At 48.1% G+C, this 27,706-nt stretch overlaps 1 protein-coding gene across 1 annotated transcript in view; it reads right to left on the reverse strand.

The window, feature by feature from the left end:
• ZFAT (zinc finger and AT-hook domain containing) overlaps positions 1-27,706 on the reverse strand; it is a 191,092-nt gene that overhangs the window by 76,049 nt on the left and 87,337 nt on the right. The window contains exons 8-10 of the mRNA XM_043601834.1: positions 17,313-17,400; positions 14,288-14,437; positions 12,327-12,500 (exon numbers count right to left, since the gene is read on the reverse strand). Of these exons, the coding sequence (XP_043457769.1) occupies positions 12,327-12,500; positions 14,288-14,437; positions 17,313-17,400 (412 nt within the window). The remainder of the gene's footprint in view (positions 1-12,326; positions 12,501-14,287; positions 14,438-17,312; positions 17,401-27,706) is intronic.

The following is a 27,706-nucleotide window of genomic DNA, read 5'->3' on the forward strand; positions in this document are numbered from 1 at the left end:
TCTGAGGACAGGGACGGTGTGGCAGTGAGCACATCCTGGCTGTAGGGCCAGCAGCGAGTTACAACAAAGCCCCAACAGGGTGTCAGCTCAGCCATGCTCCCTGTCTCCCCACAACAGACACCACGAAATGGAACGGAACGGAATGAAAACAGGCTTCTGTGAGGAAGTGACAGTCAAGCTAAGCCAGGAAGATGAGGCGGACCAAACAAACCACATGAGGAGGAGGTGAAGTCAGTTCTGGGAAGAAGTCACCAAACACGCAGAGACCTCAGTCTCTACAAGATCCCTCGGTACCATTATAACAAAGGCCCCTTTTCCGCTTCAGCGACCTCGAGTGCAACCGGTAGAGTCCCAACAAACGTGGCTGTCGAATGAAATCAGTGAATGCAGGAACCTAGAACGCCGAGACTCCAGAAAGCAAACAGATGAAAACAGGACGTGAGCAAACAATTCATCAAGAGGGGATTACTTCATTTCCTTTATCAAAGGAAGGCCCACTAATATCAAACACATCTAGCACCACAAACCAGCCAATGTTCTAAACGCTTCCTGCAGAGCAACTGACTCTGTCCATTTAATCCTCCAGTTTACCTGTTCAATTCTGGGTTACCAAATAATTGAAAATTACAGTAACATGGTAAGATCTGACACACATTAATCCAAGAAACGGACCATTTCCAACAACATGGGGAACTAGCCTGGGAGGGCTGAGCCAGAACACTGCCTTATTTCTGGCACAATGCTTTGAAAGCATTAAGTGGGCAGTGTGATGCACCGTTAAAACACCCGAGACACAACAGCCATCCCGTTCCCAGAAATGAGTCTTAAGGAATTAGGTCAAAAGAAGGAAAAGTTCACATGCGAGAAAGGGTTTCTTGCCACCTAAGTTCTAGTGGGGAGAAAGCGGAAAATGCTGCCCTGTCCAAAAACAAGGGACGGTTATGCCGCTCACGGATCACCCACCACCTTCCTGGGACATCACACACCCCCTCACTGTGCCATTCGTGGACTCTGCAGCCACAAACAATAATTACAATTATTAATTTTAAAGCCATAAGCACGGTGTTTATACTGTACCAACTATGTTCCATAAGAATGTGAGAAATGATCGGAAAAGAATTTTTAAAAGAGTAATTTATTTATGAGGTGACTGAATTCGGAGCACACGTGCAGGAAAGGGCTAGATCTTTGGGGCTGTTGTTTCCGTGTCTGCTGTACAACGGAAGAGCATTTCGGATAAATTAGCAGCCATCTCTGAAAGGCCATCAACTATGACACACGATTTCAGAAGACAGACCTTTCGACGTGGAACCTTTACGGCATCGGCGGTTCCGAACCTGAAGTTCTAGAGAGTTCGCTGTCTTTTAAAACATCACCTGGGCCCTGCTGGGCTGAAAAAGGCAGTGGCCTAATTTTGCCAATAATCCCAGGCCACTTCTTGTCTGCTGAGGCGGCATTTAACTTCTGTAAACAGTCAAAAGTCATTCTGAGCCAAGTCCTGTCAACGAGGAGGGCACAAGAAAGCGGAGTCCTGCCACCTTCTGGAGAAACACTCGGGAGGAGGGCTTGCCCGGCTTCCTGACAAGAACAAATACCACAGCGGAAAGGGGAAAACCACAGGGGCAAAGTTACAGTCTACGGAATTTAGAATCTCAGCTACGCAGGAGTTCCTTCCTATCTGACCCAGAGGCCCAGATGTTAAAGGTCGAAATCCCAACAACCCAGATGAACCTCACAAATAATGTTGAAGGGAAGAAGCCAGACACGAAAGCGCACGTATTAAATGAACTAGTCCACACAAAGTTCAAGGACGGGCCAGATCCAGCACAGAGTTACAAGTGCGGCCGGTTGCTACCTTGAGGAGGAAGCAGGGGATGGCCGCGGGGGAGGGCAGAGGCCTTCTGAGGGACTGGCAACGTCCTGGGTCTTATCCTGGGATGTGGTCACTTGGCCGAGCCACCTGCGATAGCCCAGTGCGCCGTACCCTTACAAAGCACGCACTTTTGTGCACGGGTATCGTACCTTAGTTTTAAAAAGTTAAGGGGGGAAAAAAAAGCACCACAACAAGAACAAAATAGGGTACTTCCCCCAGGAGGGACTTGGGAACGGGCACCAGATGAGTTCAAGAAAGAGAGAAAAGATGTGTCGGGCGGCTCAAAGATGAAGTCTGAGGGCAGCAGGACCGTCTGTGGATGATGCTGGCGGCCGCTGCAGGGGGTAAGAAAAAAGACACCGTCAGCACGACTCACCCCTGTGACCTTCGGTTCGGCATCTTTGTGAGCGCCGGGCTGGCGGGAGGCTTCCTCTGCAGACCCCGCAGCTCGCTCTGAAGCACGATGTTTTACCACCGGCTCCCATTTCCCTCAGAAGGTGCGATCTGGTACCACTCCCCTTCAGAGATGGGAGCGTGGGGGTACAAACGTCACCTCCACTGCTTCTGTTCAGCCCTCTGGGTTTCCGTTAGGAGGAGTCTCCTAACACGAGCTCCTCAGCCGGCAATCCACGGCCGACTGGCTGACGGAACAAAGCTGACCACTGACCTGGGGGGCGCTGGCTGGGCCTGGTGACAGGACGTGGACAGAACTCAAGTGCCACCGGGCAGTAAAGGAAAGCACAGGGTCTGGTGTCCGGTGATCCTGGGAACTGCCCTTTACTCAGGCCTTACTCAGCGTGTCATGTCAGGACAGAGGGGACAGGATTTAGCGGTAGGGAGGGGGAAGGAAGGAACAGAAATCCGTTCTTGCCTTGCGTTAGACAAAGCGAGATCCCCCCGCCCCAAGGGATCTGGGAGTGCCCTCCGGCCGAAGTCCTTTCTGCTGTGGGGGAAAGATGAACGTGCAAGACAGAGGGCAGGACAGCCGGTGGAACGGCTGCCTGGCTGTGCACCCCGTGCTCAAGTAGGAGGCTCTCCCAAGTAGAGGGGAGCAGCAGTTACCCCGCACTTGCTGGCAGCTGGGGCGAGGGACTCACTCCAGGATGGATGTCACCCCCGCCAGGTGACCAGCACCTAGAAAACACACTGGTGAGGGAGCGCCTGGGTGGCTCAGTCGCTTAAGCGTCCGACTTCAGCTCAGGTCACGATCTCGTGGTCCGTGAGTTCGAGCCCCACGTCGGGCTCTGGGCTGACGGCCCAGAGCCTGGAGCCTACTTCCCATTCTGTGTCTCCCTCTCTCTCTGCCCCTCCCCCGTTCATGCTCTGTCTCTCTCTGTCTCAAAAATAAATAAATGTTAAAAAAACACACACACACTGGTGAGGATATGGGGGAAAGGGCACGCTGGTGTCCTGTTGGTGGGAATATAAATTGGCTCAACCACTATGGAAAACAACATGGAGGCTCCTCAAGAAATTAAAGATGGCTCTACTAAACCATCTACAATCTAGCAGCCAACGTACGCACCCGGAGGAAGGAGCAGGATTTCCAAGAGCTATCTGGGTCATCAGAGCATTATTCACAGCAGTCAAGGCACAGACGGGCCAAATGCGATCAACGGGTGAGTGGATAATAAAGATGGGGTACACACAAACAACAGGATATTATTCAGCCGCGAGAAAGGAGAATATCTTGCCACTTTCAACATGGACGGACCCTGAGGGCATTATGCTAAGTGAGCTAAGTCAGAGGGACAAAGGCAAGCACCGTCTGCACTTCTATGAGGAATCTAAAACTGTCAAACTTGAAAGAAAAAAAAAAAACAGAGTAAAATGGTGGTTAGCAAGGGAAGAGGGGGATAGAGACTGACGTTGCTGAAGGGTTCAAACCTGCAGTGAGGATTAAATAAGCCACGGCGAGCTAGTGCACAAGAGGATGGATACAGAAACAATACTGTACTGAACGATGCAATGTGATAAACACTGCGACAATGGCAACACATCACAGCCATGTAGCAAACTCTCTGAACACCTTAATTTTACACAAGGCTGTGTGTTGAATACATCCAATAAAATAAGAATCCTAACAAAAAAACTATGTGATGTGATCGACATTAACTGAACTACTGCGGTAAACGTTTCACAATATACACAACACGCCAAATCCGTGTTGTACGCCTGAAACCGATACAGTGTTACACGTCAGTTACGTCTCAGTAAGACTGGAAAAATACGCTTAAAAAAAAAAAAAAGGAAAAGAATACAGGCACAGCACCTGTCAGCTTCCTTTGTCTCTTACTCCACCCTCGTCTGTTTGACGGGCTTCCCTGAGGATGGCTCCAGCTGCTTAGTCACTTTAAATAGAGCTCTATAGAAAACCAGGGAGAGGTGGAGTGGTAGAAAAATCTAAACCATCGGGTGAAAATAAGACCATGCCCTGTCTCCTGGCATTTGGAGTCCATCGGCACACAAAGGAGACAAGCGATGGAAAATTCCTTCCGATTTAAGGCACTTTGCTTGAAATACCTGTTAAGTCACTGCTGCCTAATCAAATTTTATGTGGGCCCCTCAAACTTGAAGAGGCACTAAAATACTTAAATATTACAAACCAGACTATTAGTAGTAATAATATCTAGAGGCATGAAGGTGAAAACACCTGATTATGACTGTTTATCCAGTCTTACTGCGAAAGGTGATATTTTGCATAAGTAAATTTATCAGAACACTGACTTTACCTTTTTCAACACTGATACTCTTTAAATATTAACTATTGCACCGTGCCATCCTAATGAGAGAATATCTGAGAGAAGAGAAATGTGATCTTTCCTAAATGACAGAGATGGTGCAGATTAAGCATTACAAATAGCCATCCCTATGCTGTGTCCAGAGTTACTGAGAATATGAGGACACTGACCGCCAGGGGAACAGGTATATCTACCCAACATTTAGAATGAACTGACACACTTAATAGGAACCCAAGTAATCTTCCCATAGCCCACAGTGGGAGGTAATGCCCTCCCCCAAACATATCCGGGTCCCGATCCCCAGAGCCTATTACCTTCCATGGCAGAAGGGATTTTGCAAATGTGACCCAGTTAAGGATCTTGAGATCAATTATCCTGTACCATTCAGGGGGGCTCAGTGAAATCGCAAGGGTCCCTATGGCAGACAGGCAGGAGGGTCAGGGTCACAGAGGAGCTATGATCGTGGAAGCAGAGGGACAGACAGATTGGCAGGGCTCTGCTGCTGCCCTTGAACGTGAAGGCAGGGGCTCATGAGCCAAAGGATACCGACAGACTCTAGAAGCTGCAAAGTCTAGAGAAACAGATTCTCCCCTCCAGCCTCCAGAAAGAATGCAGCCCCTACTTGCTGACAACTTGATTTTAGATTTCTGAGCCCCACAACTGTCATGTAATAAATCTGTGCTGATTTAAGCCACTAAATTTGTGCTTGTTTGTCACTGTGGCCACAGGAAACTACCAGGGCTGTGAAGACCGGTTCACGGTCACACAGGCGGGATGTCGTTCCAACCTGGGTCTGCCCTCCGGAGTCCACCATTGCACCCACTCTGCCTACGGCCTCTCCACACAGCCTGGCCCATGGGGGTGTGCTGCCTAATACAAGAAAAGCTCCCTGGAGCGCCTGGGTGGCTCAGTCGGTTGAGCATCTGACTCGTTTTCGGCTCAGGTAATGGTCCCAGGGTCATGGGATTAAGCCCTGCGCTGGGCTCTATGCTGAGTATGGAGCCTGCTTAAGATTCTCTCCCTCCCTCCCTCTCCCCCCGCCCCGCCCCGCCACCTTCTGCCCCTTCCCCCACTGTGTGTGCACACACTCTCACTCTCTCTAAAAGAAAAAAGAAAAAAACAATTTAAAAGGCAGCACAGCACCCTCTGCAGCAGGTATGTCGCAGAGCGCTGTCCCCACAGTCCCAGCATCGGCAGTAATCTAGGCAGTGGCAACTCAGAACAGAAACAGCTACCGCGACAAAAATACAGTTTAAAGAAGTCTCTGTACTTTTAAGACTGAACTTCAGGCGACTGCAGACTGAAGAGACGGATGGCTCTCTGTAATTAGCACATCAGTTCTGATACAAGGAGGGATGGGTCAGCGTTAGACATGGAAAGAAACGGAGGGCGGCACAGAGCCAGAGAAAAGAGCAGGAACGGGCAGGGTGCCACAACTGGGTTGAAGTTCCAGATGCTTTGCCAGGGATTTGCAATTTGTGGCTTGAGAACCCTGTACCCTGGTGAGGTTTTAGGTAACCAAGCCTTATTCAACAGTTAAATCTGTGTATTAGTCTAAGCTAACTATTCAGTGAGCTGTCTGGTGCATTTTATTCTACGGGCTGTTACTCCTATGGTTTATAAAAAGCTGAGAGAAAGTGTTTCGGGTGCACCCAGGCAGGGTGCACATATAAAAAGGCACCGCAGTCGGTCCTCCCTCTGTGGCCCGTCACCCAGACACAGGCCGGTAAAGGCCACAGAAACCCACCGAGCCCATGCCCACCCCTGGCCCTTAACCTTTAACTCCAGGGTGAGCTGGTGAAAGAGTAAGAGTGACGAGGATACTGTGCAGGGACCAGTCGCAGTGGAGCCTAGGACATGAACTTGGAGGGATCAACCAGCCCGTTGCTCAGGCACCACTTTCCATTGGTTACCTTCCTGGCTCCAGAGTGTATGTTTTTAGAAGTAAAGAGACCCCGGATAAGCGGGGCTACTTTATCCTACGATGATTCCGCTGTTAGAGGAAAGACGAGAAAAAGCAAGTGCACACTCACATCTCCCAGAATATCTCCGCGTGTAGCCATGGCATCTCTTATTATCAGCTGAAGGAGCGAGGGGAAAAATGCTACGTCCTCCACTCAGACCTAAGTTCCACACTCGACTCTCCACTTGTCTAATTACGACACATACAAGAGTGCTTGAAGCTCGGATAATTCCTCTTTGTAAGTTTTGCCAGAAAACTTCTTAACTCAAGTGCATGAGGGCAGGTCAGATGGGGCGGGGGAAGGGGGGGGGGTACCCGAAGGAATTAGCACGGAGCTTCAAAGAGCTTTTTATTTCATGATTAGAGGATTTCTGTTTGATTACCTAACAGTAAGGCGCTGCCCCATTTCACCTTCCCCATCTGCTAGGGGAGGCGGAATCCTGTAAGAGCCTCTAGACCGCACATGTGTAGGCCGCCTTCAAAGTCAAAAGGGAGGAAATATGCTACGGCATGATTTTTGCATTAATTTCTTTCATACCGTTGGCCTACACGCAAAGGGCTTAATAAGGCCCTTCACAGATCAGTGTCCCTCTTTGTACATACTGACCGGCAAACCTTTCTAACTGAGACCTGCACCCACCCTGACCTATCCCTTCTGAGGCACAGTAATGAGCCCCTCTGGGAAACAAGAATGAATAAACAGGGACACATCACTTTAAAGAAGCCAATAAATGTGAAAAATTGGCCTTGCAAGCAGGTAACAGGAGAGGGTAACTACTCAATTCCTTTTCACTGAAAGATACCCAAAAAGATTCATTTAATGGTGAGTTCCTCTACCGTGTTTTAAAACATCCAATTCACAAGCACTTGATTTAATAGAACTATCCAAGAGAGGACATGGGGGAAATAACGCACTGAGTGCTTCTGTATGCCAAGCACGGTATGCCAGGTACTTTACATTTTTTTCACTCATTCAACCAACAAACATTTATTGAGCACCTACTACACACACACACACACACACACACACACACACACGCACGCACGCCAGGCACTGGTTTAGGTGCCAGGGCTACAAAACAAAGCAGATGTAAAAGGTCAAAACTCCTGGGGCACCTAGGTGGCTCAGTTGGTTAGGCGTCCGACATCGGCTCAGGTCATGATCTCACGGTTCACGGGTTTGAGCCCCGCATCGGGCTCTGTGCTGACAGCTCGGAGCCTGGAGCCTGTTTCAGATTCTGTGTCTCCCTCTCTCTCTGCCCCTCCCCCACTCATGCTCTTTTCTCCCTCTGTCTCAAAAATAAACATTAAAAAAAGTTGTTTTTTTTTTAAAAAAAGGTCAAAAATCCCTGCTAGAGCAGCTTACAGTCCAATGGAAGACACAGCAAGTCGAGAATAAGGAAATTACAATGCACGTTAGAGACAGAGGACAGTAAGAGACACAGAAGAGGGGTACCTGGGTGGCTCAGCTGGTTGGGCGTCCAACTTCAGCTCAGGTCATGATCTCACAGCTTGTGGGTTTAAGCCCCACATCAGGCTCTGTGCTGACGGCTCAGAGCCTGGAGCCTGCTTTGGATTCTACGTCTCCCTCTCTCTCTGCCGTTCCCCCACTCACGCTGTCTCTCTCTGTCTCAAAAATAAATAAACATTAAAAAAAAAAAAAGAAAGAAAAGAAACACACAAGAAAGTACGAAGGAACTGGGAAGAGTTGAAGCGGCAGAGACAAACACGTGTTCGTCACAGAAACGACACAGGACACCTGAGACAGAGAAGGCAAGAAGAGGCACCTCAGGGCCAGGAGGGCTCTGAAGGATCCGGTGGGCTGCTGGGGTTCGACACACACCCAGAAACTGGGAAGCCTTCCACATAAACGGTTGGAAGCACGGGGAGACCGGGAGACGCCCCGGGAACAAGGGCGGAAATCTGTGGATTGAGCACTGTGAGCTCCCAAGAGGGAGAAGTCAGCGCGAAGGTGGCCCCAGGAAAGCAGACCGAGAAGGAGCAGCGAGACAGCAGGTGAAGCGCAGGTAAGTGGGCGCTCCTCTGTCATCTGATCCCCAAGGCCATCGGGCACGGGGGTGTAATCATCCCCATTTTATTGCTGAGGAAACGGAGGCTCAGGGAAGTAACGTGACCCAGGCCACGCCAAGAGGCGGTGGGAGAGGAGAGCGGCTCGGGCCTCCGCAGCCCTGCCTACCCCACATAGCTTCTCTGTGAGACAAGCTACTGGATCGCCACCGACACAACAGAGTAAAAACCGAGTCATTCCAGGCAGGTCTTAAACGTCTGTTTCCAAATAAAGAGCTGGGGCGCCAGGGTGGCTCAGTCGGTTAAGCGTCCCACTTCAGCTCAGGTCATGATCTCACGGGGTTCGTGGGTTCGAGCCCTGTGTCGGGCTCTGTGCTGACAACTCAGAGCCTGGAGCCTGTTTCGGACTCTGCGTCTCCTCTCTCTCTGCCCCTCCCCTGCTCATTCTTTCTCTCTCTCTCTCTCTCTCTCTCTCTCTCTCTCTTTCTCTCTCAGATATAAATAAACATTAAAAATAAATAAATAAGGAGCTAATTCTAGGGTTACAGGCTGACAGCCTCATCAAAGCAGCCAAACCCCTGATCCCAGCACTTCTCCCTGAGGAATTCAAAGCACGTGTCATGTTGTCACATGGCTCCCAAGGGCATCCCTGGGGAGGGAGAGAGTGTCCTTCTTTGGTGGAGGGTAGGTTATTTTTCTTAATTTGACCAATCAGTTTCAAAGCTTATCCAAAAGGATAATAACTGAGAAAAGCTAAGAGATGTCCAGAAAAAAAGAAAAAGGAATAACATATGTGTGCATACAATGATTTATAAAAATAGCACCTTATAAAACCATACTCTAGACACATTATCCAAACAGACAAAAATCTCAGAACATGCCCAGCATCTTGAGAAATTCAAATTTCAAAACAAAATGAAAAGAACAGATTTCTCTGTAAATATGTTAATTGATAACTGTTAAAAAAAAAAAAAAAAAGATCCCTATCACACACCACACACCAAAATAAATTTCAAGAATATTACATTTAAAAAAACATTATAAACCCCCAAAATAAAACTTGAAGAAAATACAAAAGAATTTTCCCCTAATACGTGGAGGGTTTCTTTCAACACAGAGAAATCATGAAGAAAAAAATAAAGGAAAAGACGGATAAATTTACATATGCAAAGTTATTTTACTTCTGTACATAAAAAACCGTGACAAACAAAATGTCAGTGCAAATGGTAAGCTGGAGGGAAATGTTTGCACCATTATGACAAACCACTGATATGCAAAGAGCTTTCAAAATTCATCAAGATGCGAGTGCCACGGAAAAAGTGGGTAGGAGATGGAACTAAACTTTTTTCAAAGCTTTTTTACAATTGCAAAGAAAAAGAAGTGCCTATAGTTTGATCACAGGTACACAGCAGACTGTCCATGAAGCTGGGACATCTGGCCTGTGATCCAGCAATCCACACATCAAGCTGGCCTTCGAGACAACACGAGACTGGAAGCCCTCGGGAAGAAAAGACCAGCCCAGACTCAGACTGGGTGAAGCTACCCTGCCCCAAGGAGTTCCAGATCTTCACCAGCCACCTGCCTCTGGCCTCACAGAGCACAGAGGCGGAGAGGGACCCAGGAAGTGTGACGGTCTCATGTCCTTGTCCTGACGCACCAAACTCGGGCCCAGGTGGGGCAGACAGCTGGTGCACTTCAGGAAGGCTGTCTTCCTGCTTTCACTAGACGGCACCTTTGCCTCTCCAAATTCCCTTTCCTGCTGAAGAGCTCGGGGAAGCAAGTGACGTGACACGTGTCATAAGCTGAGTATGTCACTGCCATGCCCGCCCTGACACGCTGCCCACTCCAGCGGTCCCCTCCGCATCTGACGGTGGTCGGTCCACAGCCCCTGATTAGACACGCCCCACCTCCCCAATGCCTTTCAGGCCAGAACCCAGACCTCAGAGCCCTGCATGAGGCCACAGTGTCCCTCCCTGGCCCCAAGAGTGCACCCCCAGACCCTGACACCACAGCCCCGTGGACACCCCAGACCTCCCGGCACTGAGGACGGCCGCTCCTCATTAGTGACACTGTGTTATTAGGCATTTCAGTGACTTGGGTGCTTCCATGTCAAAAAATAACAGAGGCACAGAACTCATGAATAATTACATGACTTAATGCTTTCATTACTCAGGATAAGACTGCTTTACTGTCACTGCATTTTTAATTATTTTGCTTATGGATTTTCTTATTTATAGCACAGTGCTGAAGTCTGAATAGTTATGGCTCTGGCCTCCACTGAGCCTTGGGCAAGCCCTGGATCTTGAACTCTAACGAAGCCTCGCTGAGCATGCGGCCTCTCCACAATCCCCCGAGCTCACCCAGATGCACACACACACCAGCATGGGTTCCCTGGAACATTCTACAATGAAGGTGTCACCTAATGGCTGTATCGCTCTCGAAAAGTAACTGTTGAAATCACTCTGATTGTTACGGTGAACTCCAGTTTTTGTATATGATTGTGCTTCAATACCCATATACTTATAAACATGGTTTGTAATCTTGTTGCATGGAATAGTCACAACACCCTGCGACAACTGGGGTTTTTAAAGGAAAATAAATAAAGGTTAAAGGCCTTTGTGGTTTAGCTGCCTGGCTTCCTACAACGATTCTGCATGTCTTCCCTCTATCCCGCCCCTCTCGGGGAGACTCTCCTGGACACTGTGACCACTGCCCACCACATGTCCTGCCCATGGCGACTCACACCCTCCTCCCGGGGCTGCGAGCCGCCTTCCATCACCACATCCACCTTCAGCACAGCTCTGTGTGGTTCTCCCCCCACCCCCCCCCCACCCCCCCCGCTGGGCTATAAACTCCCCAGGGCCGGAGGTTGCTCCTTACTGACCCTACACCCCAGGCACAGCTGGACCGGAGGAAGAACTCGATCCATGGTTCTTACTGAAGGAATGAAAGTAGAAATCCACTGAAGTGTATACTTCACCAAGGTCAGATTTGCCCAAGCATTGTGTGTATTTTAAACTGAGCCCCCAATTTGGGGCTGAATATCAACCCCTGCAGTGGCTTAGCTGATATGCATCCACTTGAGTGTGAATCAAGTGGACCAGGTGTGATCAGGTCGAGTGTGATCGTGAGCGTGGCTGCCACTCAAGGTCCTCAGGCTCAGGTGGGGGTGGAGGGCTGAAGAAGGTTCCAACTTTGAGATCAAGGCCTCCCGAGGGTGCCTTGTTCCCTGAAGCAGCGTCCCCTCCACATTCACTGCCCTATGTATACACACGAGTGTGTGTGAGCGTGCGCACACACATTATGCACACACACATACACACACACACACACAAGGTTCAGCAAGCACTGGTGGAGGTCAGGCAAGCCTCCGACACTGAACCCAGGGAAAATGAGGAAGCAGGTGAGTTCTGTCCTCTCTCTCCCAGGACTGAAATTCTACAAGACACAGCTCTGTCTTGCCTGTAGGCAACACATCCACAGTTTCTGCTGAACTTAGAATGTCAGCTTCAAACCACACTTTTGGGTGTTTGTGGGTTTTTTTGAGAGAGAGAGAGAGCACGTGTTGCCAGACACGGGGCCCCATCCCACTGACCGTAAGATCACGGCCAGAGCCGAAATCAAGAGTCAGGCGTTTAACCCACTGAGCTACCCAGGCGCCCCTCAAACCACACTTTCAAGAGGGAAACAAACTCACTGTGGTACAGAGTCCTGGACTCACCGTCAGCAGTGTGAAGCAGCTTGTGACTCTTCAATGTCCCTTTTGATTTGAATTTCTTGCCACACATGTCACACAGGTGGGTTTTCTCAGTGCTGTGACGGTTCATGTGAGCCTTGAGGTTACTCTTGCTGCGAGTTGCATACTCGCACAAAGAACATTTGAAGGGTTTCACACCTACCAGAGGAGGGGAAAAAAACACACAGAATCACACACACACACACACACACGCGCACGCACCCCTATCTGCATCCATGTGTGCATCCCAAGGATACATGCGCACATCCACTTTGAACAAAGCAGTGCACCCGCCTGTCCCTAAACGTGGCGCACACCTGCCTCGCCCTGCTCCTCCACGCTGTTCCTTCGGCCCGCCACGCCCTTCCTCCCGGCTCTGCCAGGGCCTCCCCTGGGCAGTCTCCTCTGGCCCGCCCAAGCGAATGTCCTGGACCCCTCCGCTAGCTGTACTGCTACAGTGCATCACAAGTCGTTCACACTGCCGCTCCCCGCGGTCTGGGAACCCCCTGAGGGCACGGACCCCGGGCAGTCCCTGCAGCACACGTTCACTCAATCCAACGGGACTGAGGTGAGCTGACAAAAATTCAAGGAAACAAGGGTCTGTGTGCAAAACCCAACGTGCTCGGGCACCTAGGATCAGATGTGAAAGCACATTTTCATACACCAAACAGAACCCTGACATCAGCTGGTGTTGGGCTAATGGCCTGGACTGTGGGGCATCCTGGCTGCTCTCCCTTCACTCAGCAAACACCTGCTGAGGACCTGCTCCGTAGCAAGCAGGGGGGGGGGGGGGTTCTCTGAAGCGGAGAAGCCCCTGCCCCTGCGGCCTCTGTCCGGGGGGGAATGTAAAGTGAAACAGGCTGCGACACCTGGTGCCACGTGCATGGGGAAAGGGACGCTGTTCCCGACACCGAGCGCAGGGGGAACCTGCCACACTGCGCGCCCGGCAGGTTCAGCCCCTGTCTACGAGGCCTGAGACTTGGCAGTGGAGGAACCTGAGGCTTCAGGGAGGCTGCAAGGTGTGCCCGGGGCGCAGAGCTGGGGTGCACCCGTGCCGGTAAACAAACGCACCTCCCCCACCGCGGCTTTGACCTCAGCTCCTTCTGCCTGGCGTGGGCCCTGCTGCATCGCTGACCAACCCGACCGCCTCTCCCTTCCTGACAGCACTTCCCCCGAGGCCTGAGAGCAGGTGCTTCTGGCCACGCCGTAGAAACTCTTCATCCTCCGTCCTCCCCAGGAGCCCTCTTGTTTTCCTGCCCACAGCTTCACAGTTTGCTAATTCACAGGCGGGACCTCTGCAAACATCCAGAAGGGCTCCCCCTGCCCCCACCACCGAGCCTCACCCCCAGGAGAGGCGCGTCCCTACGGCGGGAGGCAAAGTTGGTGTCCCACTGTCTCTGGCAGTCTCCCGACCTCAAACTGCCCAAAGCCCCAGAGTGTGCTCCCCGTTCCTCCCCTCCTAGGCAAGCACCCCAAAAGCACAGCCTGTGTTCCTCCCGCCTCCTGGATTCTTCCTCCACGATGCTGGGACCAGACGACGTTCTGCTGTCCTCTTCGCCTTTGCTCATCTGTGCAACACCAACACTTCCTCAGCACCTACCGAGCCAGCGCACCACGGCGGCCACCAGTCACCTCCGTGACTGAGACAGTGCTGTTCCTGTCCTCCTGAAGCCCGCTGCCTAGTGCAGGGGTCGTGCGGATTTATTTCGCTGCAATCCCAACGAAAGCTACAAAGAACTGCATGCCTCTGCTCACCGCACTTGCCACTGAACAGGCAGTGACTGAAATCACGGAGCTCAGCTGGCTGCTGCACACGTTTCTGGGTAAGTGGAAGAAAGTCTAACTGCAGGGCGCATGGCGACACGGCTTCCCCCTAAAGCACTCCCGCGTGAAGCTCAGAAGCACGACATTGAGAGGATGCTCCATCCTGAGAGATGAGTACTCACCTTCATGAGCCCAAATATGACGCTGAAGGTCTGAGCCGTTCTTCATGAAATAGAAATCACAATACGGGCACTTCATGGCTCTCTTTCCAATCAGCCCTTTCAGCTGAACCCTCCTCCCGAGAACCTCAGAAATAGTGCTCATGGAGACCTCTAGATGAAAAGCAGGGTGATCATCAGAAGCCAAAGGAGATCGGCTCATGGAAGATGGACATGAACCTGGTGACAGTGCCCGAACCCCAGCACTAACGTGACAAATCCAGATGTGCCCCATGGAGTCCAGCAATAGAATTTCGGCCTAAAAGTTAAACCAGAATCTACAAGTCTCAGATCTAAATATCTGTGAGCATAAAACGTGAGGGACAGAGAAACAATGCCACAAGGCACCGTCACACAAATGCAGGACGTGAAATCATCTACAGGAGAAGTGACCCGGTCCCTCCAACAAATTGATGTCACGGGAACAAAAGTGGGCTGGGGTGTCCCACAGAATACAAGACACTCGAGTGACGGGACAACTAAAAACAAAATGCCTGAGTCTTGATTCAAACAATCTTCGGTGGACTCGGGAAATTTTAAATGAACTAATGGTAGGTAATGATAAGGAATTACCATTAATTCGGTTTATTTTACCTGATTTTACTTTTGTTTCTATTTCACGTTTTTATTTCAATTCTAGTTGGCTAGGGGCGCCTGGGTGGCTCAGTCGGTTGAGCGTCCGACTTCGCCTCAGGTCATGATCTCACGGTCCGTGACTTCGAGCCCCGCGTCGGGCCCTGTGCTGACCGGCTCGGAGCCTGGAGCCTGCTTCGGATCCTGTGTCTCCCTCTCTCTGCCCCTAACCCACTCGCATTCTGTCTCTGTCTCTCTCAAAAATAAACGTTAAAAAAAAAAATTTAAAAAAAGATTCTAGTTGGCTCACATAGAGGGTAGAATTGGTTTCAGATTTAGAATGTAACACATAGCACCCAGTGCTCCTCATAACAAGTCTGTTTTAATGGCGACCCAGTGGCTGTGTTCAGAAGACGCCCTTACTTGCTACAGATGCATCCTAAGTTCTTTTACGGGGAAATGGCACGCGTGTGGGACGAACTTGAAGATATTCTAGGACAAAAGTCTGGAGGGTCAGTACAGGAAACAAATCTGATAAAGTGCACGTGGGTGCAGAGGCCAGGCTGTTACGGATCCTTGGGGTCCCTCCCGTTACCCTGTTTTGTAGACATCTGAAGTTTCAGCCAAAGAGAAAGAACAGCTCACACATGTTCATGAGCAAAGGTTGGGCGTTTGTTTTGTTTTTGTTTTGTTTTTTTTAACGTTTATTAATTTTTGAGACAGAGAGAGACAGAGCATGAATGGGGGAGGGGCAGAGAGAGAGGGAGACACAGAATGGGAAGCAGGCTCCAGGCTCTGAGCCATCAGCCCAGAGCCCGACGCGGGGCTCGAACTCACGGACCGCGAGATCGTGACCTGAGCTGAAGTCGGACGCTTAACCGACTGAGCCACCCAGGCGCCCCAAAGTTTGGGCGGTTTAAATGAGCATCCCCGGCTCACACCGGATGCGGTGTGACACGGGACACAGGCCGACACGGGGAGGGCAGGACGAGGCCACCAGGACACCACGGGTGAAGGCCTAGGGCTCCATCTGCTCCCGGACAGAACGTGTGAGTTCGTGAACTCTGTGATCTCTCTTTTCCCCATTATCATCGGTAATCAGGCAGTCGGTGCTCGAAGACAAGAGCGGACACAAAACAAAGAGAAAAGGGACAGGGATGCAGGGGAAGTGCACCGGCTTACCTGTCCCTCACTTCTGCCACACACAGCACCCACGTCAGCACCCACGCCTGTGCCCCCGGGCCTGCCCGTGTGACGCCCAGATCTGGGGATGGGCCTTAACGGTGGCAGCCCTACCCCAAGGCTCTCACGGGGTGGCAAGGAGGTGGCAATGACCTGAACACAAGGGGTCAGCGTCCCCAGCCAGGGAGCCCTCACATCCTCCCCAAGGAAGAACACAGAGAACAAACAGGAATTAACGGGGCAGAATGGAGGAAATGTGTCCCGGTTGGCGAGAACAGAAGTGTGGCAGGCAGTGGCCAGGTGGCTCGTGCTCACACCTCTAAGTGGCTAAGGAAACCAGTGTGAGGAGACCCAGGGTGACAGTCACCCCGACTCGCCAAGGCTCCTCAGTCTGGGAGTGCACACCTGTCATGAACCACCCTGCTGGGGAACAAGTGTTTCACAGGGGCCAGGCACCGGCTTCCAGGGAGTGGAGTCTAGGGCAGACCTGCATTGTAAGTGACCCATCTGAAGGCATTCAAAGTGCACATGAAAAGGGGGGAGGGAGATGACAGTGTGGGGAGAGTATCCGGAGGCCAGATGAAAGGATAAAATGAAGTAAATGGTTATAAATTCCCAACCTTAAATAAAGGTAATCGTATCCCTTAAATTGACTCATACCTCCGGCCCTCTTTATTTCCATTTAGCGCAGTTGACATGCAATGCTGTGTTTTAAAATAAACATAAGCATTTTAGGGGTGCCTGGGTGGCTCAGTCAGTTAGGGGTCCAACTTGGGCTCAGGTCACGATCTCACGGTTCAGGAGCTCAAGGCCCATGTTTGGCTCAGAGCCCGCTTCGGATCCTGGTTCCCCTTTCCCTCTACCCCTCCCCCGCTCAGCACTTTCTCGAAAATAAATTAAAAACGCATTAAAAATAAATGAATGAGGGGTGCCTGGGTGGCGCAGTCGGTTAAGCGTCCGACTTCAGCCAGGTCACGATCTCGCGGTCCGGGAGTTCGAGCCCCGCGTCAGGCTCTGGGCTGATGGCTCGGAGCCTGGAGCCTGTTTCCGATTCTGTGTCTCCCTCTCTCTCTGCCCCTCCCCCGTTCATGCTCTGTCTCTCTCTGTCCCAAAAATAAATAAACGTTGAAAAAAAAAATTAGAAAAAAAAATAATAAATGAATGAATGAACGAATAAATGAATGAAACATAAGCATCTTAAAGTTAATTTCCTCTCCAAAATGCATAACCTTACCAGGATGGTTGGTCTTGATGTGCGACTTGATCAATCGATCTTCTGAAAAAGACTTTTCACACACAGGACAAGAATAACTCCTTTTGTCCTTAACAGAAAGAGAGCACAGTCAATTAAGCGTCCCACTTAAACCTCGGCTCCATGGAACGTCCACCACCACCGTCACCACCACCGCCACCACGGCCAGACCACAGTGCACCTTTGCAAACGTGTGACATGCCCCTGCACCTGGCCCTCACAGCCCGGGAACAGTAGCGGCTCCGCGTCAGAAGGGAGGGACAGGGCTTACAGACGAGGGTCCGGTGAAGGTGGCCGGGCCAGCAGAGGGCAGGGCTGGGCCTCGAGGTCTACCACGCAGACCGGCGCTGTTCCGCGACCCAATGCGTATTATGTCCTCCAATGCTCTCTGCGTGGTGTGGGGGGGTTTCACAGAGTTATTTTACTGGGACTCACAACCACTCTCAGTGGACAGGCATTACTGTGCTCACATTGCAGATGAAGAAACCGAGGCCCAGAGGGATGAGCCCCGAGTCTGAGAGGAAGAGCTGGCGTCTGAACCTGAACGCACACAGGCCCACCCGGCCGCTCCTGCTACTCCCCAGGCCGCGTCCCACGGAGGTTCATGCTCCTCGCTTCGTGGATCCAGCTCCCACGAAAGGAGAAATGCTTGTGAATGATGAGGCTCTAGCTCTGCTCATCTGCCTTTTCCCTCGGCTCACTATTGGGCTAGTTCATGGGCCAACTGTCCCCGGAGGGTGGGTGTTATGGGTTAAACCGTGTCTCCTGCAAAATCCACGTAGTGAAGTCCTAACCCCCCAGTACTTCGGAATGAAACCTCATTTGGAAAGAGGGTCACTGCAGCTGTAACTAGCTAAGAAGAAGTCATCAGGGCGGACCGCCAACCAACAGGTCTGGTGTTTGGACAGGGACATGCACACAGGGGGATCCCACGTGGAGACGAAGGCAGAAATCCAGGTGGTGAGTCTACAAGCCAAGAAACGACAAAGATTGCTGGCGAAACGTTGGAAGCTCAGAGGGAGGCAGAGAACAGACTCTCGCCCATGGCCCTCAGGAGGAAGTAACCTCGCTGACACCTTGGTCTCGGAACGCTAGCCTCCAGAACTGCGCGACCAGAAACATCGGTTGTTCATGCCACTCGGTGGTACAGGCGCTCGAGGGACGAGCGTGAGGGGTAAGCCAAGGAAGGGAAAGGTCGGCCTCCGGACTCCACCTGCTCTGCAGGGGCTCCAGACAGGTGGGAGAGGCGGCCAGACAACAGAGAGCCATGCGTACGGGTCTCACTCGTGCTCCCACCCTCGGCGCCCCTGGCAGGAAAGACGACCAAGTGAGGCTGCACACGAATCACTTGGAGAAACGCCCGCAAAAACCCACGAGAAGCTTCAGAAGCGTGACCTGTGTGAACAAACTTCACAAGCCTGCGAGAGCCGCAGGAGTCGTGACCGCAAGGATAGTTCCGGAAGGTGTTCCCAGTCCGCGCTCACTTGCATTTACAGAACGAACCCCCACCATTTGTTGAGCACCTGCTAGGAGCTCAGCATCCAACCAAGTGCTCTCATGTCTTAGTAAACGAACACAATCCTCAGAACCACCCAGAAACACAGTCAACTCAGACTAATAACAGCAGCAGCAACAGCGACCATTTCTTCCGAACCTCCTCGTCCAGAGTGCTGTGTGTTACATGCCAAGATCTACGGGGCATTTAGAGCCGCCCAAGGCCACACCCCCCGGAGGGCAGAGATGGGTGTCCAAGGCAGACCCCTGCAGTCCAGAGTTCCTGCTCCTATAAGACAGTGACCAAGAGCACAGACTCAGGACTCACAGACCACCCCGAGCTCAAATCCTGGTTTCGCCACTTAGCTTGGGAACCCTGGGCCAGTGGCTTAACCGTCCGTGCCTTGGTTTCCTCATTTGTAAAATGCAATAAAAACCGCCTGTTGCTAGGAGGAAAAATGAAATTACAAACACGTAAAGCAGACTTGCAATTTCTAGTCCAGCACGGGAGAGGCTCAGAAGTTTCTACTCCATCCTAACAATAGATGAATACGCTGAGAAAGGAACAACCCTTCTTAACCCTTAAGACACGTGAGGTCAGAGGGGCAAGCCAGTGCCCCCCAACCTGAAGAGAAGGCAGAGAATCACAACTTACTGGAGCAAAATCCCACAGGCAGACACCCCCCCCCCCCCCCCCCCCAGAAAACCAGGACCAGAGTAGGGCAACCAAGACTGGAATTGATAAGCTGCTGGAAATTCACCAGGGCCAAGTAGGAAAGTTCAGCATTCCAGGGGCACCCACTTTTGTGAGTTTTACCCCTAGGGCCTCCACCCTGTACTCACAGTGAGCTTCAGAGAAAAACCCATACTTCTGGCAGGGAGAAGGGAAAAGGAACCATTCTGAAACACGCTGGAGCATTCTATCCTTGACAACACCTGCCCCCCAGAGGAAACCAGTTCACCAGAGCCTAGCTTGCCAGGGTATTATTGGAGACTAAGCTACCTGGAGGAGAAGTACCCAATTCCGGCCCCCTACAGCCTTCCACATGGGAGAAAGGACAGACCCAAACCCGGCCCACTTTAGCCATCCTTACCCACCTCAGGGAGTTGAAAAAAAAAAAAAAATGAGGAACACTGGTGAAGTTCATGTCCATAGGCAGAGGCTCCTGAGAGACTGAGCCCTAATCACAGGGTTACGGAATGAGTCTCCTCCCCCACACCTTACCAATACATTCCTACACGCCTATTTACGGCCAGTCCTTGTACCCAGTACATCCTGTCCAGCTATGAAGGAAGAATAATATCACAAGACTCACGAAAAGGCAAAAAGCACAGTTTGAAGAGACAGAGCAAGCGTCAAAAGCAGATTCAGATATGGCAAGGATTTGGGGATTCTGAGACCAAGCATTTAAAACAACTTGGATGTACACACTAAGAGTAAGAGCTGTACTGGACAAAGCAGACGGCACGTAAGGGAGAGGGGCAATGGAAGCAGAGGCGAAAATTCTCAGAACCAACAAAGAGATGCTAGAGATCAAAACCACTGTGGCCGAAATGAAGAAAGCCTTTGATGGGCATGTTAGAATGGATACAGCTCAATCTCGGAGTCTACGGATATCTCAAAACAAGCCTCTAAAACTGAAAAGCAAGGGGCGCCTGGGTGGCTCGGTCGGTTAAGCGTCCAACTTCAGCTCAGGGCATGATCTCGCAGTTTGTGAGCTGGAGCCCCTCGTCGGGCTCTGTGCTGACAGCTCAGAGCCTGCAGCCTGCTTCAGGTTCTGTGTTTCCCTTTCTCTCTGCCCCTCCCCCACTCGCTTGCTTGCTCACTCTTCTCTCTCAAAAATAAATAAATATAAAAAAGAATTTTTAAACTGAAAAGCAGCAGAAAGATTGATGAACACAGAACAGAGTATCAAAGGGACGTGTGTGTAGTAGGAATATGAGAAGAAAGAGAGAAAGAAAACGAAGAAATACCTACACCAATAATGATTGAGAACTTCTGTAATATGATGTCAAACACCAAGCCACAGATCCCAAAAACTCAGAGAACATCCAGTAAGAATAATACCAAATAAACTACACCCATCATTTTCAAACTACAGAAAACCAGAGATAAAGAAAAAATACTGAAAGAAGGCAGAGGTAAAAAATAAAACCAAACAAAAAAACACCTTGCCTATAGAGGAACAAAGATAAGAATTGCACCCAACTTCTCAGAAACTACACAAGCAAGAAGAGAATGGAGTGAAATGTTTACGTAAAGGAAAAAACACCAACTCAGAATTCTGTACCCTGCAAAACTACCCTTCAAACATGAAGGAGGGGCACCTGGGTGGCTAGTTGTTTACACGTCTGACTCTTGATTTTGGCTCAGGTCATGATCTCAGAGTTGTGAGATCAAACCCCTCATCATGTCAGTGCAAAGCCCGCTTTAGATTCTCTCTCTTCCCTTCCCTCTGCCTCTCCCCAGCTCACCCATGTTTGCTCTGTCCTGCTCGTTCTCTCTCAAAAAAATAAAATAAAATAAAAAATAAAGAAAGGGGAAAAAATGAAGGAAAATACTTTCTCAGACAAACAAAATTGAAGGAATTTGTTACCACTAAGACCTGTCTTACAAGAAATATTAAAGCAAGATAAAGTTAAAAAAAAAAAGCAAAGAGGAAAAAGTCAAAAGTTGATCTTCATAAAGAAAGAGCACTAGAGAAGGAAGAAGTAAAGGTAAAATAAAAGCTTTTATTTATCTTAATCTTCATTGATCTAACAGAAAGTTTGTTCAAAATAACAACTGCAACAATGTATTCCATACACATATATGTGCTTATATATAAGTGAATGAATACCGGCACCGATACACAGGGTATGAAGAAGGAATTAGGATTATTGTGTTACTACAAGATACTGACACTATCCACAGTGTAGAACAGTGCTATCTGAAAGCTAACTTGGATTCTATGTAAATGTATGCTGCAAGTTCTAGGGTAAACACTAGCAAAAGTTTAAAAAAAAAAATTGTAAGTGATATGCTAAGAAAGGAAAGAAAATGAAACCATATAAAATGCCCAGTTAAAACTACAAAAGGGGGGCGCCTGGGTGGCGCAGTCGGTTAAGCGTCCGACTTCAGCCAGGTCACGATCTCGCGGTCCGTGAGTTCGAGCCCCGCGTCAGGCTCTGGGCTGATGGCTCAGAGCCTGGAGCCTGTTTCTGATTCTGTTTCTCCCTCTCTCTCTGCCCCTCCCCCGTTCATGCTCTGTCTCTCTCTGTCCCAAAAATAAATAAACGTTGGAAAAAAAAACAAAACAACAAAAAAAAAAACTACAAAAGGCAGAAAAGAACAAGAGTAGAAGACAAGAAACAGAAAACAAGGGCAACAAACAGAAAACAGTAACAAATATGGTAACTATTAATTCAACTGCATCAATAATCACTTTGGACATCAATGATCTAAAATGCACCAATTAACAGATTACCAAACTGGGGTGCCTGGGTGGCTCCGTCGGTTAAGCGTCCGACTTCGGCTCAGGTCATGATCTCACGGTTCGTGGGTTTGAGCCCCGCATCGGGCTCTGCGCTGACAGCTCAGAGCCTAGAGCCTGCTTTGGATTCTGTGTCTCCCTCTCTCTCTGTTTTCCCTCTGCTCGTTCTCTGTCTCTCAAAAATAAATAAACATTAAAAAAAAATTAAAAAAAAAAAAGAGATTACCAAACCGGATCAAAAAACAAGATTCAGCTATATGTTGGCTCTACAAAGCCCACCTTAAATTTAAAGACACATACAGATTAAAAGAAAATAGACGGAGAAAGATATACCATGCTAACACTCATCAAAAGAAACGGGAAGTAGCTTACTAATTTAAGAGAGAACAGACTTCAGAGATGGTTATCAGTGATAAAAAGGGGCATCACCTAATGTTGAAGGAATCAATTCTCTAAGAAGACATAATCATCCTTAACATGCGTGCATCTAACAACAGAGTCAAAAAGCATGAGGCAAAAAATGGTAGAATGGCAAAAGGAGAAATAAACAAATCTACTGTCTTAGCTGGAGACGTCAACACCCCTCTCTCAGAAACGGACAGAGCCAGCAGGCAGAAAGTCAGTGAGGACATGGCTGGACTCAACAACACAGTTGAATTCAATCAATCAACTGGGTAAACTGACATCCATAGACTACTTTATTTAACAACAGCAGAATACACGTTCTTCTCAAGGTCACATAGAACGATCACCAAAACAGACCACATTCTAGACCATAAAACAGCCCTCAACAAATTCAAAAGAACAGAAACCATATGGTGTTTGCTCAGAATGGGTTAAACTAGTAATCAATAAAGACAGCTAAGACTATATCAAAATATGTACATATTAAATAATATACTTTTAATAACACGAGTTAAAGAAGAAATCGCAAGAAAAAAATTTTTTTAATATTTTAAACTAAATAAAAATGAGAACACAACTTCTCAAAATATATGGAAAGCAATGAAAGCTGTACTTGGAGGGAAATCTACATAGCACTGAATGCATAATATTAGAAAAGAAGATCTAAAATCAATCATTTAAACTTCCACCTTAGGAAAGTAGAAAAGATGACTAAATTAAACCCAGGTTAAGCATAAGAAAAAAATATGAAAAATCAGAGCAGAAACCAATTAAATTAAAAACAGGAAATCAATAGAGAAAAATCAACAAGACCAAAAGTTGGTTCTTTGAAAAGATCAATAAAATCATTAAGCCTCTAGCCAGTCTAACTAGGCAAAAGGGAGGGCAGAAGCCACTAACATCAGAAATGAAAAAGGGGACATACTACAGATCCCACGAACATTACAAAGGCAGTAAAGGGATACCATAAACAATTTTATGCCCACAAATTTGGCAACCTGGATGAAACAAACCAATTCCTTAAAAGACACAATCTGCCAAAATTCATCCCAAAAGAAATAATCATAATAGGCCTATCTCTACTGAAGAAACTGAATCAATAATTAATAATTTTCCAACAGAAAAAGCATCAAGACTAGATGTGTCTACCAAACACATAAGGCACAAATTATACCAGTTCTCTACAATCTCTTTTAGAAAACAGAAGCGAGGAATTACTTCCTAACTCATTCTATGAGGCCAGCATTACCCTAATAGCAAAAATAGACAAAAACATTGTAAGAAAAGTAAATTACAGACCAATATCTCTCATGAACAGAGAGGCAAAAATCCTCACCAAACCTTAGCACATCAAACCCAACAATGTATAATAAGATCTGTATACCCCAAATGGGATGGGGAGCCCAGGTAGCTCAGTCAGTTAAGCATCTGACTCTCTGATTTCAGCTCAGGTCATGATCTCCTAGTTTATGAGTTCAAGCCTCACATCAGGTTCTGCACTGACAGCATAAAGCCTTCCTGGGATTCTCTCTCTTCCTCTCTCTCTGCCCCTCCCCTGCTCATGCTCTCCCTCATTCTCTCTCAAAATACATAAACTTTAAAAACAACAACAAAAGAACTATACACCACAACCAAGTGGGATTTATCCCTGGTAGGCAAGGCTGACTCAACATTCTAAAATCAAATAATATAATCTATCACACCAACAGGCTAAGAAATAAAAATCACATGCTCATATCAATAGTAGCAGAAAAAGAATTTCATAAAATGCAACATCCATTCATGACAAACAATCTCAGTAAACTAGGAAGAGGGAGGAACTTCCTCAACTTTAGACAAAGATTATCTATAAAACACTTACAGCTAACATCATACTTAACAGTGAGTGGAACTGGATGCCTTCCCACTATGATTAGATTAGATTAAGGCAACAATGTCATCTTCCAATACTCCTTTCAACACTGTACTGAAGTCCTAGCTAAAGCAATAAGGCAAGAAAAGGAAATAAAGACATACACGTCAGGAAAAAAGAGATAAAACTGTCTTTGTTTGCAGATGACATAATCATCTATGTAGAAAGTCTGGAAGAATAGATAAAAAAAAAGACAACAACAACTCCTGGAACTAATAAGCGATCATTACAGCAAGGTTACAAGATAAAAAGTTAATGCACAAAAGTCAATTGCTATTCTATATACCAGCAATGAATAAGTGGAATCTGGAATTAAAAATGATACCATTTATATGAGCACCACGCACAACTGAAATGCTTAGGTATAAATGTAACAAAATATGTACAAGATCTATATGAGAAAAACTACAAAATGCTGATGAAAGAAATTAAAGAAAAAAAAAAGTAGAAAGCTATCCCATGTTCATGGACAGGAAGACTCGATATGGTTAAGATGTCAGTTCTTCACAACTGGCTCTATATATAGATTCAATGCATCCCCAACCAAAATCCCAGCAAGTTATTCTATGGTTATGGACAAATTGCCTGTAAAGCTTATACAGAGAGGCAAAAACAAAAACAGAATAGCCAACACAATATTGGAGGAGAAAAACAAAGTTGGAAGATTGACACTACTCAACTTCATGATTTATCATAAAGCAACAATGATGAAGACAGTGTGGCACTGGTAAAAAAAAAAAAAAAAAAAATAGACAGCAGATCAGTGAAAGAGAATAGAGCCCAGTCAACTGATCTTTGACACAGCAGCAAATACTATACAAGTGAGCAAGGCCAGTTTTCTCAACAAATGATGCCAGAACAACGGGACAGCCAAAATGACAGACACACATCTTACAGTCTTCCACAAATATTAACTCGTTGTGGATCACAGACCTAAATGTAAAACACGAACTATAAAACTCCTAGAATGCATACAAGCAAACCTAGTTGGGGGCGCCTGGGTGCCTGGGTGACTCAGGTCATGATCTCACAGTTTGTGAGTTCAAGCCCCGTGTCAGACTCTGTGCTGACAGCTCAGAGCCTGGAGCCTGCTTCGGATTCTGTGTCTCCCTCTCTCTCTGCCCCTCCCCTGCTCACACTCTGTGTCTCTCTGTCTCTCAATAACAAATAAACATTAAAAAAAAATTTTTTTAAAGAAAAAAAAAAAGAAAACCTAGATGGCCTTGAATATGATAACGACTTGTTAGATACAACAAAAGGCACAATCCATGAAAGACTGAATCGATAAACTGGGCTTCATTAAAATTAAATTTTCTGCTCTATGAAAGATGGTGTCAAGAGAAGAAAAAAAAAGTCACAGAATGAGAGAAAATATTTGCCAAAGATATATCTGATAAAGGACTCTTAGCCAAAATATGCAAAGAACTCTTAAAAGTCAACAATAAAAAAAAAATTTTAAACAAGCCAAAGACCTAGACAGCTCACCAAAGTAAGTAAATGAGAAGACGCTCCACATCGTATGTCATCAGGAAATGCAAATTAAAGCAAGAATGAGATACTACTATAGACCTGTTAGAATGGCCCAAATCCATAATACTGACAAACAGATACACTGTGGTACAACCAAACAATGGAATACACTCAGGACTAAAAAGAAATGAGCCTTCACGCCATGAAAAGATGGGGAAGAAAGTTAAATGCGTGTAACTAAGTGAAAGAAGGCAGTGTGAAAGGCCACATGCTATAGGATTCCAACTGTATGACATTCTGGAAAAAGAACGATGGAGAAAGTCAAAGGGTCCACAGTGGCCAGAATGCAGGGGGAAGGGAGGGATGAACAGGCGGGCAAGGAGAATTTTAGGTGAGTGAAACTACTCTGCATGGTGGACACACGTCATGATCCATTTGTCCAAACCCTCCGAATGTACAGCACCAAGAGGGAGCCTTAATGTAATTAACTGCAGACTCTGGGTGTGACTAGTGTGTCAATGCCCGTTCACTGATTACCACAAAGGTACCACTGTGGTATGGGATGTCAATCGTGGGGAAGGTAGTGCACGTTTGGGGACAGAGAAATCTCTGCACTTTCCGCTCAATTTGCAGTGAACCTAAAACTGTTCTAAACAATAAAGTTTGAGGCAACACACATAGAGTGCTTAGAACAGAGCCTGGCCTATGGTGAGCACTCAATAAATCTGAAAGACTCTGCTGCTGTGGCTGCAGCATTGCTATCAATGCAACTCAGCCTCAGACACCAGACCTTCTTGGGGGCTAACGCAGCCTGGGAGTCTCCAAGAGGGAACTGAGCCAGCACCCTCCCAAATTCCTTTGTGGTTTAGTTGCTGCCATTGCAGAACCTCTCCTGAGGGTGGTACTCCCCAGAGCACACTCAGGAGAAGGGTATTTAAAAACAAAAACAAAACCTAATAAAGTCCCCCTGAACCACCAAAAGGTCTGGATGCACTTCCCACAAAACACCTGGGTTCCAAGTAATGTCTGCCAAGCTCAGGGGTCCCAGGGGTCCAGGCAGCTCTAGGGAAGCTGCCCTGAGCTTTGCACGCAGCCAATGCCACAGACTTCCACGCAGGCTACATCGTGGGCTCAGGGCTGCTCGGGATGTTTCTGTCACTGTCCTCCTCTGCCCTTGACCCTTCCAGGTCACTCCATCACCCCCTGGGTCTACACACAGGAACTCGTGCTCACAGACCGTTTGGAAAGACGCCACTGGGCCTAGTGCACGTCCTGGAGGAGGCCTGTCAGCTGCCCCCAGTGCCCTCATCAGCAGAGATGATAGAGGCGTTCAGAAGGGCTTTGAAGGAGTTTACAGTGATCTCCCCTGAGTCCTTGCTATTTGATTTTTTTTTTCTTTTAATCTCTGATAGTCTGAAAGCAATTTATCTTAGAGCTTATCAGGGCCCCTCATTTCTTGATGTCTTTGAAGATTGTCAGAAGGACACAGGCGGTGGGAAAGGGTGCTGGGAGGAGGGCGCACTCTTAGGACTCATTTATTTCTTTTTTCGACCTCAGTTCCGCGCCGGAGATGAAAACCCAAACTGACACAGCAAACTTAAAAAGAGCGGTTGTTAAAAGAG

Source organism: Prionailurus bengalensis, chromosome F2 (assembly GCF_016509475.1).
Source record: "Prionailurus bengalensis isolate Pbe53 chromosome F2, Fcat_Pben_1.1_paternal_pri, whole genome shotgun sequence".
Lineage (NCBI taxonomy): Eukaryota > Metazoa > Chordata > Mammalia > Carnivora > Felidae > Prionailurus > Prionailurus bengalensis.